General features: G+C 44.0%; 1 protein-coding gene across 4 annotated transcripts in view; it reads right to left on the bottom strand.

Moving 5' to 3' along the window:
• esrrga (estrogen-related receptor gamma a) overlaps nucleotides 1–13,055 on the bottom strand; it is a 136,864-nt gene that overhangs the window by 33,815 nt on the left and 89,994 nt on the right. For all 4 annotated transcript variants that reach the window (XM_083550491.1, XM_083550490.1, XM_083550488.1 and 1 more), the window contains exons 3-4: nucleotides 12,505–12,920; nucleotides 10,117–10,233 (exon numbers count right to left, since the gene is read on the bottom strand). In XM_083550491.1, the coding sequence (XP_083406617.1) occupies nucleotides 10,117–10,233; nucleotides 12,505–12,920 (533 nt within the window). The remainder of the gene's footprint in view (nucleotides 1–10,116; nucleotides 10,234–12,504; nucleotides 12,921–13,055) is intronic.

The following is a 13,055-nucleotide window of genomic DNA, read 5'->3' as shown; positions in this document are numbered from 1 at the left end:
AGACTCAAGACATAACCCTGTCTTTACAGTGCAGTCCATGCTATGTCTTGGGTTTAAAAATCAAACACCAAGAGACAACGAGGTGTTAAAAGCAGCAGGCAGCAGCGTGGCCTCAGAGGGAAGTGCTTCAAACTGTGATTGGACCTGGCACTGGATGGGCGGAGGCTGGATCTGTAAAGTGTGTGCTATGCTTGAATGTTGGCTTGTCCCCTTGGCCATTTGATTACAGGGGAGATGGAGAGCATTCACCTCCTCTAGACACACTTCCCCATCAAACAGCGACAAATGAGATGGTGCTGCCCCTGCGAAGCGAGCCCACAATCCGTCAAAGTACAATGCAATTGAGGGCTGATGCAACGTCTACTTTCTCTCTCTCTCTCTCTCTCTCTCTCTCTCTCTCTCTCTCTCTCTCTCTCTCTCTCTCTCTCTGTTTTATCCGCTCTCCATCTTCCCTCTTTTTTTAGGCTTTGTAAAGCAGGGACCTATAAAGCTAGTAGTGTGTGGCGAGGAGTGGCAACAATTGGAATTTACACAAAATCATCAATGCACCATTAATATAATTAGCATGGTGCTAATCAGCTGGCGTGACCTAATTTTTTGGAGGCTAATGTTGTTTGTAGTTTCACTACTAGTTTATCCTCAAACACCTTCGTTCCTGTCTCTCTCTCTCTCTCACACACACACACACACACACACACACACACACACATCATGCCAGTGTAAGGTGTTTTTAGTATCTAAGTGGGGAGCCAACAACCTTGAAAGGAGATTTTATGACCTTCTTGAGGATTTTTTTGAATGATCTATTAGCTACTTACTGATCTGTATGCCTGTGATGCCTCGATGAACACAAACACACATATGTACACAATCCTAACAATGCCAGCACACCTCCAACCATGGCTTGAGTGATACCAGAGACAGGCACATGACTGGTCATTCAGTGTGTGTATACTGGAATGCATGTGTGTGTTTTAGTGTTAACCAACACTACGACTTACACATTTTTACAGGTTGTGGAAACTCTGGTTCTGTCTCGTGTACCAAACTTTTGAGAAAAGTTTCCACAAATTAAAAAAGGTATATAAATATATTTTAGCAGCCAGCAGTGACATGGCTTTTTGTGGCAGGTAATAGTCTATCAGGATTTGGGAAATTGGTAATGGCGTAGGCTTTGGAACAGCAAGTACAGTGCTAGCAGGCAGTTGGGTGAAGGTACGCCGGCTCTCTGGCTAATGGAGGGTGATTCTATGAGAGGGGCGACGAGACAGCAAAAAGGGGGGTGGTGAGAAGAGTGTGCTTGTGCTAGGGGGTGGGCCACTTTGGTTAATATGAAGCAGGTCGAAGGATGATGGGGTTACAAGAGGTATACCTGCAGGCTCCTACAGGCATGGCTGTTGGAGAAAAGTGGGTAATTACTCTCGTTCTGTGCCCCTGTGTGTTTGCTTAACCTTTTATGGCTTTTATTCCACTACACCGCTTTCTGCCTGATCACAATTGCACTTTATTTACGACTCAGTCTTCACGCGCTAGCCCTGTTTAGATTCCTGACCTTAAAGAAATATATTTTCTGTGATAATATTAATAAGAATGAATGAAAGATGTTGGCGCAAATGAGCTTGGGCTTGGGCAGGCATTTCTGGTAATGTGCAAGTATTTGTGCCCAGGAAATGATTTTGCTTGGGCTCAGCAGAAAGCATGGCAACCACACACACACACGCACACACCATTGGAATGATTTAAAGGGTAAATGTCCTTCGCAACAGACAGGCGTTAATATTCATTTATAACAGTCTCGGGGTAATTACATCAATGAAGAAGGCATGATGAACTGTGAAATCCAGATAAATAGCTTTGTATAATTTAACCACCACTGTGTAGTTCATCTTCTTTAGGTCTTTACTGTGTGTGTGTATGTTGGGGGTGCAGACTGATGAGAGTATGACCAGATGAAATCACTATTCTAATTCTGCCTTTAAAGGAACCTTGACCTGTCAGTCAGCCTCTAGACTGTAGATGCCTTTTGAGCTTAAAGGCAAATGTGCATTGTGTGTGTGTGTTAAGGGGAAGTGGAAGCACAGTCAATAAGACATTAGACTTTTAAACAGTAGGTTGTGAGTCAGAATCCCAGCACCAGCAAGCTGCCACTCCTGGGGCCCTTAATCAAGGCCCTTAACTGCTCAATGTAAGTCGCTTTAGATAAGGGTGTCTGCCAGATGGCAGAAATGTAAATGGAAGTGTGATATGGGTCATGGTGCAGTTACTGTAGTTATTAGGACTTTTGTGTACGGTATAAAATTGCGTGTCTAGTTTTACTGCACTGGATAGGTCCCCCCCACAAAATTTTTTTTAAACAATTATATATATTCCATTAAAGCAAGAGTTATCTGTTTACAGTAAAAGTAGAACATGAGAAAATAGATATTGTGCGTCAGACGCTGAATTATCAGAGGGCCTAGCTGATAGATGAATGCCCTGTAACCAATTTAACACGTTACGATACTATTTTCGGATGAGAAATTAGCAGGTGCCCAATGATGTGCCTTATGGAGAAGCAACTCCAAATAGAAATGCATTTATTACACTTGGTTGTTCAATGCTCGTGACCTATTTAACGTCAAATTGGTAGGGTTTGGTTTGCATGCCTATGAGGGAAAATTTAACATAAAAATGTAGAGTAGGCACAGAGTAGATTAATATTGCTAATAATGCAATATGTGCCAGTGTGTTGATCATTTGAAATATATACATATTGTAATCACTTATGGTCAATTTCAATACTATGTCCTGTATATGCTTTGTCTTAACTGCAGGAATGCTGTGCCTCTGTGCCGCATGTTTGCCTGCCAGCCCCTGCCATTCCCAGATTGCTATTATCTAGCCTCTCAAAACCAGCAGGTCCGTACTGAGCCAAATTTAGCCTGCACAGCCCTCCACCCCCCCAGGGCCTCTGCTAGAGCAGCTTGCCACTCCAACTTCCTCCTTTGCCTTTCACATCTGCCATCTTTTCCTCAGTCACTGTGGTCCATACAAAGATTGATGAGGTGTGTGATGATATCATGTGCATAAAGAGATTGTGTGTGTGTATGTGCACGTGTGAGATTATTTGCGCAGATATCGGCTACGAAACGGTTTTGCGGGAAGATAAGTCGAACAGAAGGCAAGCACTTTTTGGGCTCCACCACGCAGCAGAAGGCTGCAATCAGGTCATGTAGTGGTCGTCAGTGACGATCTGGACGCAGAGGAATAGGGACAAGGCTTCGGGCGCCAGCTGTTTACACGGGCTGCCCACTGCCAAAAGCACCACCGCGCCCCCCTTGCAACCAAATCAGCCCATCCAGCTGGAAAAGTGCAGTCTGTGGGACCCAGCGTGGGCCCCCACTATGCAAAGAGTTGGCGTCTGTGGGCAGCAGTGCAGAACTGGACATGTAGGAGAGCCTTGTCTGGCTAGTACCTTCATGCCCAAGTGAAGCCCAGTAAGAAAATTGCTCACAAATTACCAAAACAAAACAGAAGAAGGTGACTAGCATAGGCAAATCAGGCAGGGTGAACCTGGATTGTGCAAAGCATGAGGTACGACACAGGTCACGTCTTGTTTGCTGATGTTGCGTATGTACCGTTGCATTGTAATGACAGACAGGCAACCAAGCAACTACACCTGTCCAACAGTGATACTTATACACAAGAGAAAGATGTGCAAGGGTTAAATGTTGGCATCCTATAAGCATGCCCATTTTTCAGGGAGGAAAGCAAGGCAACGTCTGCAAGGAGGGTTTTTTTTATGCATACACCACACTGCATGCATTTACTGTGGTCTGCTGAGACCATTGGAAGGAAGATATCTCCTTGCTATGTCTATGACCCTATGGAACACGATCAATGAACCAAACGATTATGAGTGGTTTCTAGGAAATTATGCCTTTCTATTAGATGTTCAAGCTTTAGGAAGACAATGGTATTGCAATGGTAAATGCAAGATACTTTTTTATATCTTCTGGTGACACTTGCCACCTGTTGAGAAACTGCATGTGGATATGGCAGATATTGCTTTTCTACCATATGCACAAAGGAAGGTGGCAGCTTAGTGGTTAAGACATTGGACTGGAAAATGAGTCAAAAACACAGCACACCACCCTGCCTCTTTTTGCCCCCTAAAAAATGCCCTTAACTCCATATCTCCTCAGTTGTATGATTGAGATTAATGTAATATGCTTTAGTTTAGGGATAAGGGCGTCTACCACAAATGAAAATGTAAGATATAAGATTTGCAACAGTACATTATGTTCTGTGTGCATGACACTGTATGAACAGCAATTTAAAAAAGATGCAGATTATTGGCTTTGTGTGTCTCAAAGGAAGTGCATTCTAACCTTTGCCTTCTTTAACTGCCAACTGTCTGATCATTGGAACATACTTGGCAGGTGAACAGGAATTTGCGGAAAGAGTGGAAAGAGTGGAGAAGATCTGCTTTCTTAGATCTTTAAAATGCAAAAGGCTGATTTTTCAATTAAGAAAAATCAATAGCAAAAAGACATCATCTGTGAATACTTCAATTTCAGGTTGAGGATCAGGTTAAAGCATAAACATTATGAAGTATACATAGAATGTGTACAGAGGGTATGCTGTGATACATGAGGGATGCTGTGTAGCCACGGGTCTATAGATTGGGTAATTTGCATTTGCGGTCTTCAAAAAAACAAAAAACTATCTCTATTTTGGGAGCTTAACGAGAAGCGAGAAACTGTGGATTCGAAAAGATAACAAAATGATGGGGAAAAAAGGCTAAACAAAAAGGTAGAAATGTAGTCAGAAGAAGAGCTGGAATACAAGGAATAAAAGTAGGACAAACTAGAGCAAGGAAGAGGGGGTGTGTGAGAGACAGAGAGAGGGCGAAAGAAAGGAAAAGAGATAGAATGACTGCATAATGATATCATTCCCCAGAGAGCCCTCTTTAAGACAGACACTCTCTATTTTGGGGAAGCAGAGGTGGGGAAGTGTGCTGGGTGGATGGTGGTCTCACACGGGTCCTCTCTTCAGGCTCTAAATGAATTGAGTAGCGGCATTGCATAATCTAGCAAGCATTGCTGCTGACAGCACAATGATTTATGCCCCCATCAGAGGGAGAGAAGAGCACGAGAGCGGTAGACAGTCAGCGGTGGAAGGAAAACAGTGTAGGAGCATAAGTGAGAGTACGAGACAGCGAGATACAGCAAGAGACAGTGTGGGAACACAAAAACGGAAGAAGAAGAGGGTGAAGGTGAGACAGAGGCACTCTGTGGGACTCGTGATGAGACAGGTTTGTCTCTCTGTCCCTCACACGCCCCTCCCTGACACAAAACTCTCCCTCCAAGAGACACCTGGGATGACTTAAGTGTGACAGCTTAAGTCATCGCCATTAGATCTAAGCACTTTGTACCACAGAGATGTGGAGAGTAATAAAGGTTTCAGGCGAACGAATCTAAAAACACGATCTTAATCCTGGCCCTTTTGACTGAGCTGTCTTATTTTCTGGCACCTAGCAAGGCCCAAATTGTTGACAATGCCTTGTGAAGCAATTTCAAGTAATAGATCTGAAAAATAAACTAATCTAAAGTGAGATTAGACTTTCATCTGGTTTCTCTGTGTGAACTCTTGAAGGCGTTGCCTTGACAGAGAGGGTAGTACTAATTGGACATGAAAAGACCACCATTCCAAAGAACAATATTTTGCATGCATTATGTGGAAAATTCATATGTGGGTACCGGTCAATCGGTCAAGTTAGAAGCACAAACTTACATTTACAATTTGCAATAGTATTCTGCAAAATTAACAATTGGTCTTTGCTAGAATTAAAAATCCAGGGTGTACAGGAGAGTTTGCAAGGGGAACTTCACCGAACACCTTTGGAGGAAATTAGAACTTACCCAACATCAATGTCTATCCTCATTAATAGCCACAGCTCTGGGGGGTTTGTTGTTGAACAGGCAAATCCACCACAACCACACCCTAGAATCTAACAGAAAAAGCATAGTGGAACTACATTTGAAATTTGGGCATACAGCATATATTCATTCAGTGAGTCAAAGTGGAATCAAACCCAAACCTGTTAGCATTGCCCTCATTGTGGGAATGCAAGCCAGAATGGGACACTTATTCCTTACTGGGCAATGTTCACACCAAACATTTCAGAGGAAACCAGTGAACCGCAGTAAATACCCATGAGACACGTTTATTTCTACAACTAAAGAGCACAACCACAACAAATGTACCTCTAAACGAAAGCCTGACCCATGAGGTGTTAACAAGTGGCAGATCAAATGAAGGCATGATGCATTACAAAAGCAGATGACCAGCTGATACTGTAATAAATAATCATCTGTGTGAACCCTGCAGAATGATACTGTCCCTTGAAAAGGACTATAGTGTCCCAGTATGTGATAATGTCTCTTTCTCTCTCTCGCACAGGCTGTGTGTACACAGCCATAGCCTCATTCATATATAAAGCCCAGTCTGACTGCTTTGCTTCCTCGGCAGACCGCCTCCCCAGAGAGAAGGTCTAGAAGAAAGAACCGGTGCTGTCAGACTCCCAAACCGAGGCGTTCATTAGGACAGCGACTTGCTACAACATGGTCAAATAATTGGATGAGTCTCTAATTGCCTTCTGCAGGAATTAGGTGTTACATATTCGGCAAGGTGCATCCCATCACTGCCAGGCTGAGACTCATCCGCTTTTTCTTTCCCTGCTGGGAATGGAAAGGTGTGTTTGCATGCAACAGTGAGAGCGAGCGAGAGAACGAGAGAGCAAAAGAGAAAAAAAAGATAGCAAGAGACGAGGGAGGTAATGTCGGTTCTATATCATGAAGAATGTAGTGTTTTCCCAAGAGGGGAGTGATAAATGAACGCAAGTTAGCGGCTTTTGAGAAATGCACAGGAATATCCAGGCAAGTGTGCGGTAGTAGTGGTGGTGGTACCGTGTTCGCAGTTTAAGAAGTGTAGTTGCAGGCGAGGCGCATTATTCAGAAAGCGAGCGATGTAAAGGGAGAGTGAGAGAAAAAGGGATAGATTAAGCTTTCTTTGGTGGAACACATCCATCTGTAGGTGCGGACATGAAGGATGCATCATAAGCATCGGCTTTCCTATTCTAGAGGGAGAGTCGGCCCTTCAGCTGTACCCCCCTGGGGATCCCGCTACGCTTGTGCGCAGTCATAAATGTTTTTTTTTTTTTGCTCGCATGCTGTGCGTGTTAGTCTTTTGTCAATGTTGCTGCCTGCGTTCTCTGTTTGAAAGAGTAAGATATTTCGAGCTTGTCGGGGCGACAACCTCTCTAAGCGCTTGCCGTTCCGCTCAATAGCTGTCCACCGCGGCTTGCTCATTAGCATCATGGCTTAGCACTAGCATATAGCAGGGAGGCGACAGTTCTTTCCAAGGCTCTCAGGCATGTCTCGGCTTCTCGGTGCACCCGTGGATGTAATTTTACAGCTGGGTGGCTGGAGGTAGCTGCACAGCAGGTGGCTAGCCCCCCCAGGGTCAGACTGAGAGGTAGTCAGGCAGCAATTCCTGTCAAGGTAGAAAGTAGGGCTGTGTATAGGTTGATGTCTAGTTGTGTAAATGCTTGTCTGCAAACAAATGTGTTTTGTTTCTTCGGTTAGCTAAAGTACTGCGTGAGGGATCCCTATGTGAGCAGTCCTGTTTGATCTGGATTAATGGTCCTCCCCCCATCTTTACATCTTCCCCTGGGAGTGACAGAGCTCATTTCAGACTCATCTTTCCCCTACGGCAGGCATTCCATATATTCCTTCATCTCTACAACCACAATGAGACACGTCGAGTCACCACAGGTAGCCACCCATAATTAGCGACTTCTGAGATGACATCTACCCTCTACACTACTCAAAGCAAACATGCTATTTTTTGTATATTTGTTAACTCTAAAGGCCAAACAAACAACGAAGTGACTAAAAAAACAGGCGTTCCGGACTAGAACAGATATTTAACCAAACATCTGTGAGGGCGAATTGTCTTTTTTCTCTCATGAAAACTTATTTTTTCTAAAACAATGAATCAATTGCACAAATGACCCGTATTCGTGTGTAAGAAGAGACCTCAGTATTAAATTCAAGCACTTTTAAACAAATGGCTGTGCCATCACGTGCCATTTTTGATATATGTGCATATAGGCGGCTAGGAGCGCGAACAAAAGGCGGCTATTTGTCTGCAAGCTCATGGGGGAAGGTGCCATATCAAACATGCAGCTACATCCTTCAGAACCTTCTGAAAACGGGCCCCTACGTATCAATTACCTACCTGTCACCGGCACCAGTCGCGTAGGCAAATCGGCCTGCACAAGGCAACAGTAGCGCTGAATGAGATTTGTTTAGGCTGCATGTGCGTGTTTGTGTGCGTGTTTGTGTGTGTGTTCGTGTGTGTGAGTGTGGATGTGAAAGAGCAACATTTCGACACGTATAACATTGACAAAGGAGCATGCATTTCCAACCACCATTCAAATGATGTGTACAGAGACAAATGTGTATCGGAATGCGCACATGTGCACACAGATGCCCACATCCTGCGGAATGGACCTGTGGGCTGTGTATGTGTGTAAGTGTCGGTGTTTTTGTGTGTGTGTGTGTGTGGGGGCCTGCTGTTACTCTCCAACTGTGTTGTTTTGGTATAATGCGAGCTGACCGCTAAGGTCTATGTGAGGAAAGCTTGCTGCAGGCCTGCATGTGTGTCTGTGTCCCTTTGCATAAGTTGCAGTCCACCTGATCAGGACTTAAACAGAGTGGATGTTCTCACCCATCCACCCCCCCACCACCAGACACACACACAAATACACACACAATGCTTTCTCTTTCTCTCTTTTGCATGCCCGTAGCCCCACAATGAGACTACGAGTCCTGTCAGCACCTTCACACACCTGAAGAAGTCCTGCGTTGTGAGTGACAGAAGCATAACCTTCCACTCATGGTTTTTCATCATCATCTTTCAGCCCACAGTCCATTAGGAGCACGAGGCACAAGAGAGAAGCTCATGCTGTAGCGGAGAGTGATATCTAGACTCTTCTTTTTCTTACACTGATAAATGGAGCGTTGCGGCACGAGGTATCAGCGGAGAGTTTTTTAGCACGAAGGTGATAGACTTTGCAACGTCAGAGTGTGTGCGTTTTTCAGGCAAAGCCCTAGCCGGCGTTTCCAAAGGAGAGCAACTAGCTCCAAATAACTGCTTGTCTGCTCAGTAGAGCTCTAAAGAACATGCCTCGGAGGCTGGCTCGCTAAATAAGACGCATGCTTGTTAGTGGGCTGAAGGGGGGCCAAGGCCAAAGCTAACGTCTGGCTGACAAGGTGGGCCTGAAGGGCATAATGCTGCGAGGTGTTTCACTTTCAACCTTGACTCCTAAACCTGCTCCACTTCTTTTATTTTTTTGTTCCTCTCTCAAGGGTCTGAAAGGTTAACTCCTGTATCTCATATTAACAACAAACTACCCTGGACCCTCCTAAAGCTGTCTGTCTGTCTGTCTGTCTGTCTGTCTCTTTCTTTCTTTCTTTCTTTCTTTCTTTCTTTTACAAATTATTTCCTACCTTCCTTTCCACAGTCCTTCCTTTCTTCTTTCCTTTGTTTGTTTGTTAGTTTGTCCGTTCGTTCATTTGTTTATTTGATCGATCGGTTTTTCTTTCCTTCCTTCCTTCCTTCCTTCCTTCCTTCCTTCCTTCCTTCCTTCCTTCCTTCCAATCTATTCTTTCTTTCTTTTTTTCTTTCTTTCTTTCTTTCTTTCTTTCTTTCTTTCTTTCTTTCTTTCTTTCTTTCTTTCTTTCTTTCTTTCTTTCTTTCTTTCTTTCTTTCTTTCTTTCTTTCCTACCTTCCTTCATTTTTCCTTTCTTTGTTTATTCGTTGGTTTGTGTGTTCCTTCCTTCCTTCCTTCCTTCCTTCCTTCCTTCCTTCCTTCCTTCCTTCCTTCCTTCCTTCCTTCCTTCTTCCCCCTTCCCTTCCTTCCTTCCTTCTGCCTTTTCTTTCTTTCAAAGCTGCCGTCATAATGCTTTTTTTTTTTTGTTCCATCTCTCATTTACAAGAACAATTTTATTTCCTTTCTTATTGCTTGCCGATAATTTTTTTTACCGCCTTTAAAAAAAAATCTCTTACCTTCCCGCATCATCCCGACAGTCAGACACTTCATGAAGCGGCAAGCCTGGCAGGACTTCCGCCTGCGCTTGGTGATCTCGCACTCATTGGTGGCCGGACAGCTGTACTCAATGTTGCCTATGAGCATAAATAGAAAAAGAAGAGAACAAAAGAAAGAGAGCATGAATGAAAATCCTGCCATCTTGGAACAGCTAGCATCCATCATCCAGCTAATCTAGCTCATTCAGGTCTTCATGGATTATATCAGACTGATAAAGGATCCTCATGAATATTATGGTAGCGATAGGAACATCGCAACACTTCCCAACATTGTAAATTAATTCTACAGAGAAACATTATAGGTTCCAAAGATGCTGAATATTTCCATATTCCTCATTGTGGATTGTGTGATATGGAGGATTATAGACAGCTGAAACACATATTGATCAGTTTGCAGCACAGCTTTACTCAAGCATCATGTTCTTATGAAATAATAAAATATTGAATAATAATAATAACAGGTTGGTGTTTTTTAACATCTGGGACAATTTCTGAACAATAGAATTCCCAATATATTACAGCATATATTGTATGAATATTACATTATTATTATTAAAGTCTCCAGCACACCCAGATACACACACACACATTCTCAACCTCACACGTAATTAACATGTGTCCCGCCTGGGACCTTCTCACTGATGAAATATTTCAGAGTTAATCAGACTCTGTAAACACTGATTTGTATTGACTTCTCTTCTGTGAACCGATGTTTCCTCATTAAAAAGCACATTAGCGGCGAGCGAGAGCAGCGAGCGCTCAAGACTGCTAATTTAACAGGAAACAGTATTTAAAGTATGCGTGTCCATTAGACTATGGTCCAATACTCATTAGTCAGGTAATCACCAGGTCCCATTAGGAACTTCAGATTTAGCCCACGATGAAACGTACATGTGGTTGCATATGTGTGTATATGTGTGTGTGTGTGTGTGGATGAAGGGGTCATAGTGTACATTTCAGAAATTGAGTTGTACAATAATGTTGTTTGTTAAAGGAATTTTGTTTATTTTTTGTCGAATAGTGATATGGATTCTTTTTTTAGTTTATTTTGTTTCTTTAGTACTTTAATCAGAGGACCAGAGGACTTATGGGATAAACTAGTCAATTCTGTTTCCTGTGCACTGCATAGTGTATATAGGAGTCACATAATAAAAGAACGAACGACTCGGACTAAAAGAGGCAAAAGGTATGTAAACTCAATTCTGTTTCCTGTACATAACCTACAGAGATTTTTGTCATATTAAAGGCTCGTTCAGTATGAACGAATAGTGAACGACCCATTTTTATTGTCGACCTGGAGTATCGGAAATGAGTTGTGTCCTTGATATCAGTATTGTCATAAGCCAATGTGTATGTGTCTGTTTTGGGCCCTTTCCAGAGAGCCAAGAGCTGCTAAAACGCAACAACACGGTTTGCTAGTGGCAGTCCATTAGCACGACATCCACTGTGTCCACTGTCGATCATTCAAGCTGGGTGGAAAAGTTTCAACTTTGTTAGCATCCCGTCCTGCTCGTAGCACTCGGCGCACTTGCTGCACTTGCCGCATTCCCATCATTTATCAATTTAGGCAAGAAAAATGTCAATCGAGTTTGTCGCTGTCCAAACAGTGTCCCTAGAGTGACCATATGCCAGTGTTTCTCCCATGGCTGTGTACGAGGATAGAATTGAGAAAGAAGTCTTCATGAGTACAAAGGCCAACACTTGCCACAGCTTTCTCTGTCTCTCTCTCTTTCTCTCTCTCTCTCTCAGCCTTGAGTGGCTCATTTGGGAAGTGATAGATACAGGTTGTCAGCTGGCATTGGAGAGGTGCCACCTTTACACCAGCTGCCAGAGGCGCAGAGTGGTCACAGTGGCCATGCCATCACTCCATCGCCACCCATCAACCCCCAGCCTACTTTTGGACCACTCACCCCTCTCATCCCCACTAACACCACCACCACCACCACCACCTCCAAATCCACCACCCTCTCTAAAAAACCAGCCAGCCTGGAAGTCAATAAACACCCAGCTGGATGAAGCGGGTCTGGAGTGTTTCATTGGCTAATGGGATGAAACATACCAATATGTCAAATTCCCAGCATCAGAGGGTCTGGCTCATATTTGGGCCAAGCACAATATCTGCCCCAAGTGCTCATCCACTTATGTTTTCCACTGGACTGATGGATCGCTGCTTGTGGTGCTAAGATGCCTCACTATACCATAAAAACTCTCCTTCTTCTAATGTGACTGTATCTTCTTCAAATAGATGACTCCCCTTTTCCCTATACAACCTTTGCCCCAAACTTTATTTAGGCTAAAACCCAGTTTAAAAAGAACAAATGGCAGAGAAAAGATTAAACGAAAACCAACCTTGAATGGTTCTCTTGAAGAAGGCCTTGCAGGCTTCGCACGAGGCGACGCCATAGTGGTACCCCGACGCGATGTCGCCGCACACCAGGCACAGGCGCTTGGGCATGGAGTTGAGCATGTATTCGCACTTGATCTGCGAATCTTCTCCGATGGTGCTTGAGCAGTCTTCGTAACGCTTGGCGCCGGTGCCATTGGGCCCCAGCGTGCCTCCCGGGCCATACAGCGTGGGCGAGTCCAAACCGTTCTGGTGGCCGTTCATTGCAGAACTGTAGCTGCCGCTGGCATCGGAGGAGCCTCCGGGGCTGTGGTGGTTGACGCTGTCGGTCAGCGAGGCTGGGCTAGAGGGTTCCGTCTTGATGTACGATGGGCAGTTCGACTCAATGTGGCGGTCCTTGCTGGACATTCTGCAAAGCAGCCTGCCCAGGACATGAAATAAAAAATACAAAACAAAAGTACAAGATGAAAGCAAAGCCTTTGTATGAAAAAAGCCTTTTTTTCCAGCTGCAGTTGTCTGACAGCCACTAAGTCTTGACTTATTTTTTTAATCAGAG

Source organism: Silurus aristotelis, assembly GCF_946808225.1.
Source record: "Silurus aristotelis genome assembly, chromosome: 9".
In the NCBI taxonomy this organism is placed as follows: domain Eukaryota; kingdom Metazoa; phylum Chordata; class Actinopteri; order Siluriformes; family Siluridae; genus Silurus; species Silurus aristotelis.
This window is presented reverse-complemented; position numbering and strand designations above follow the sequence as displayed.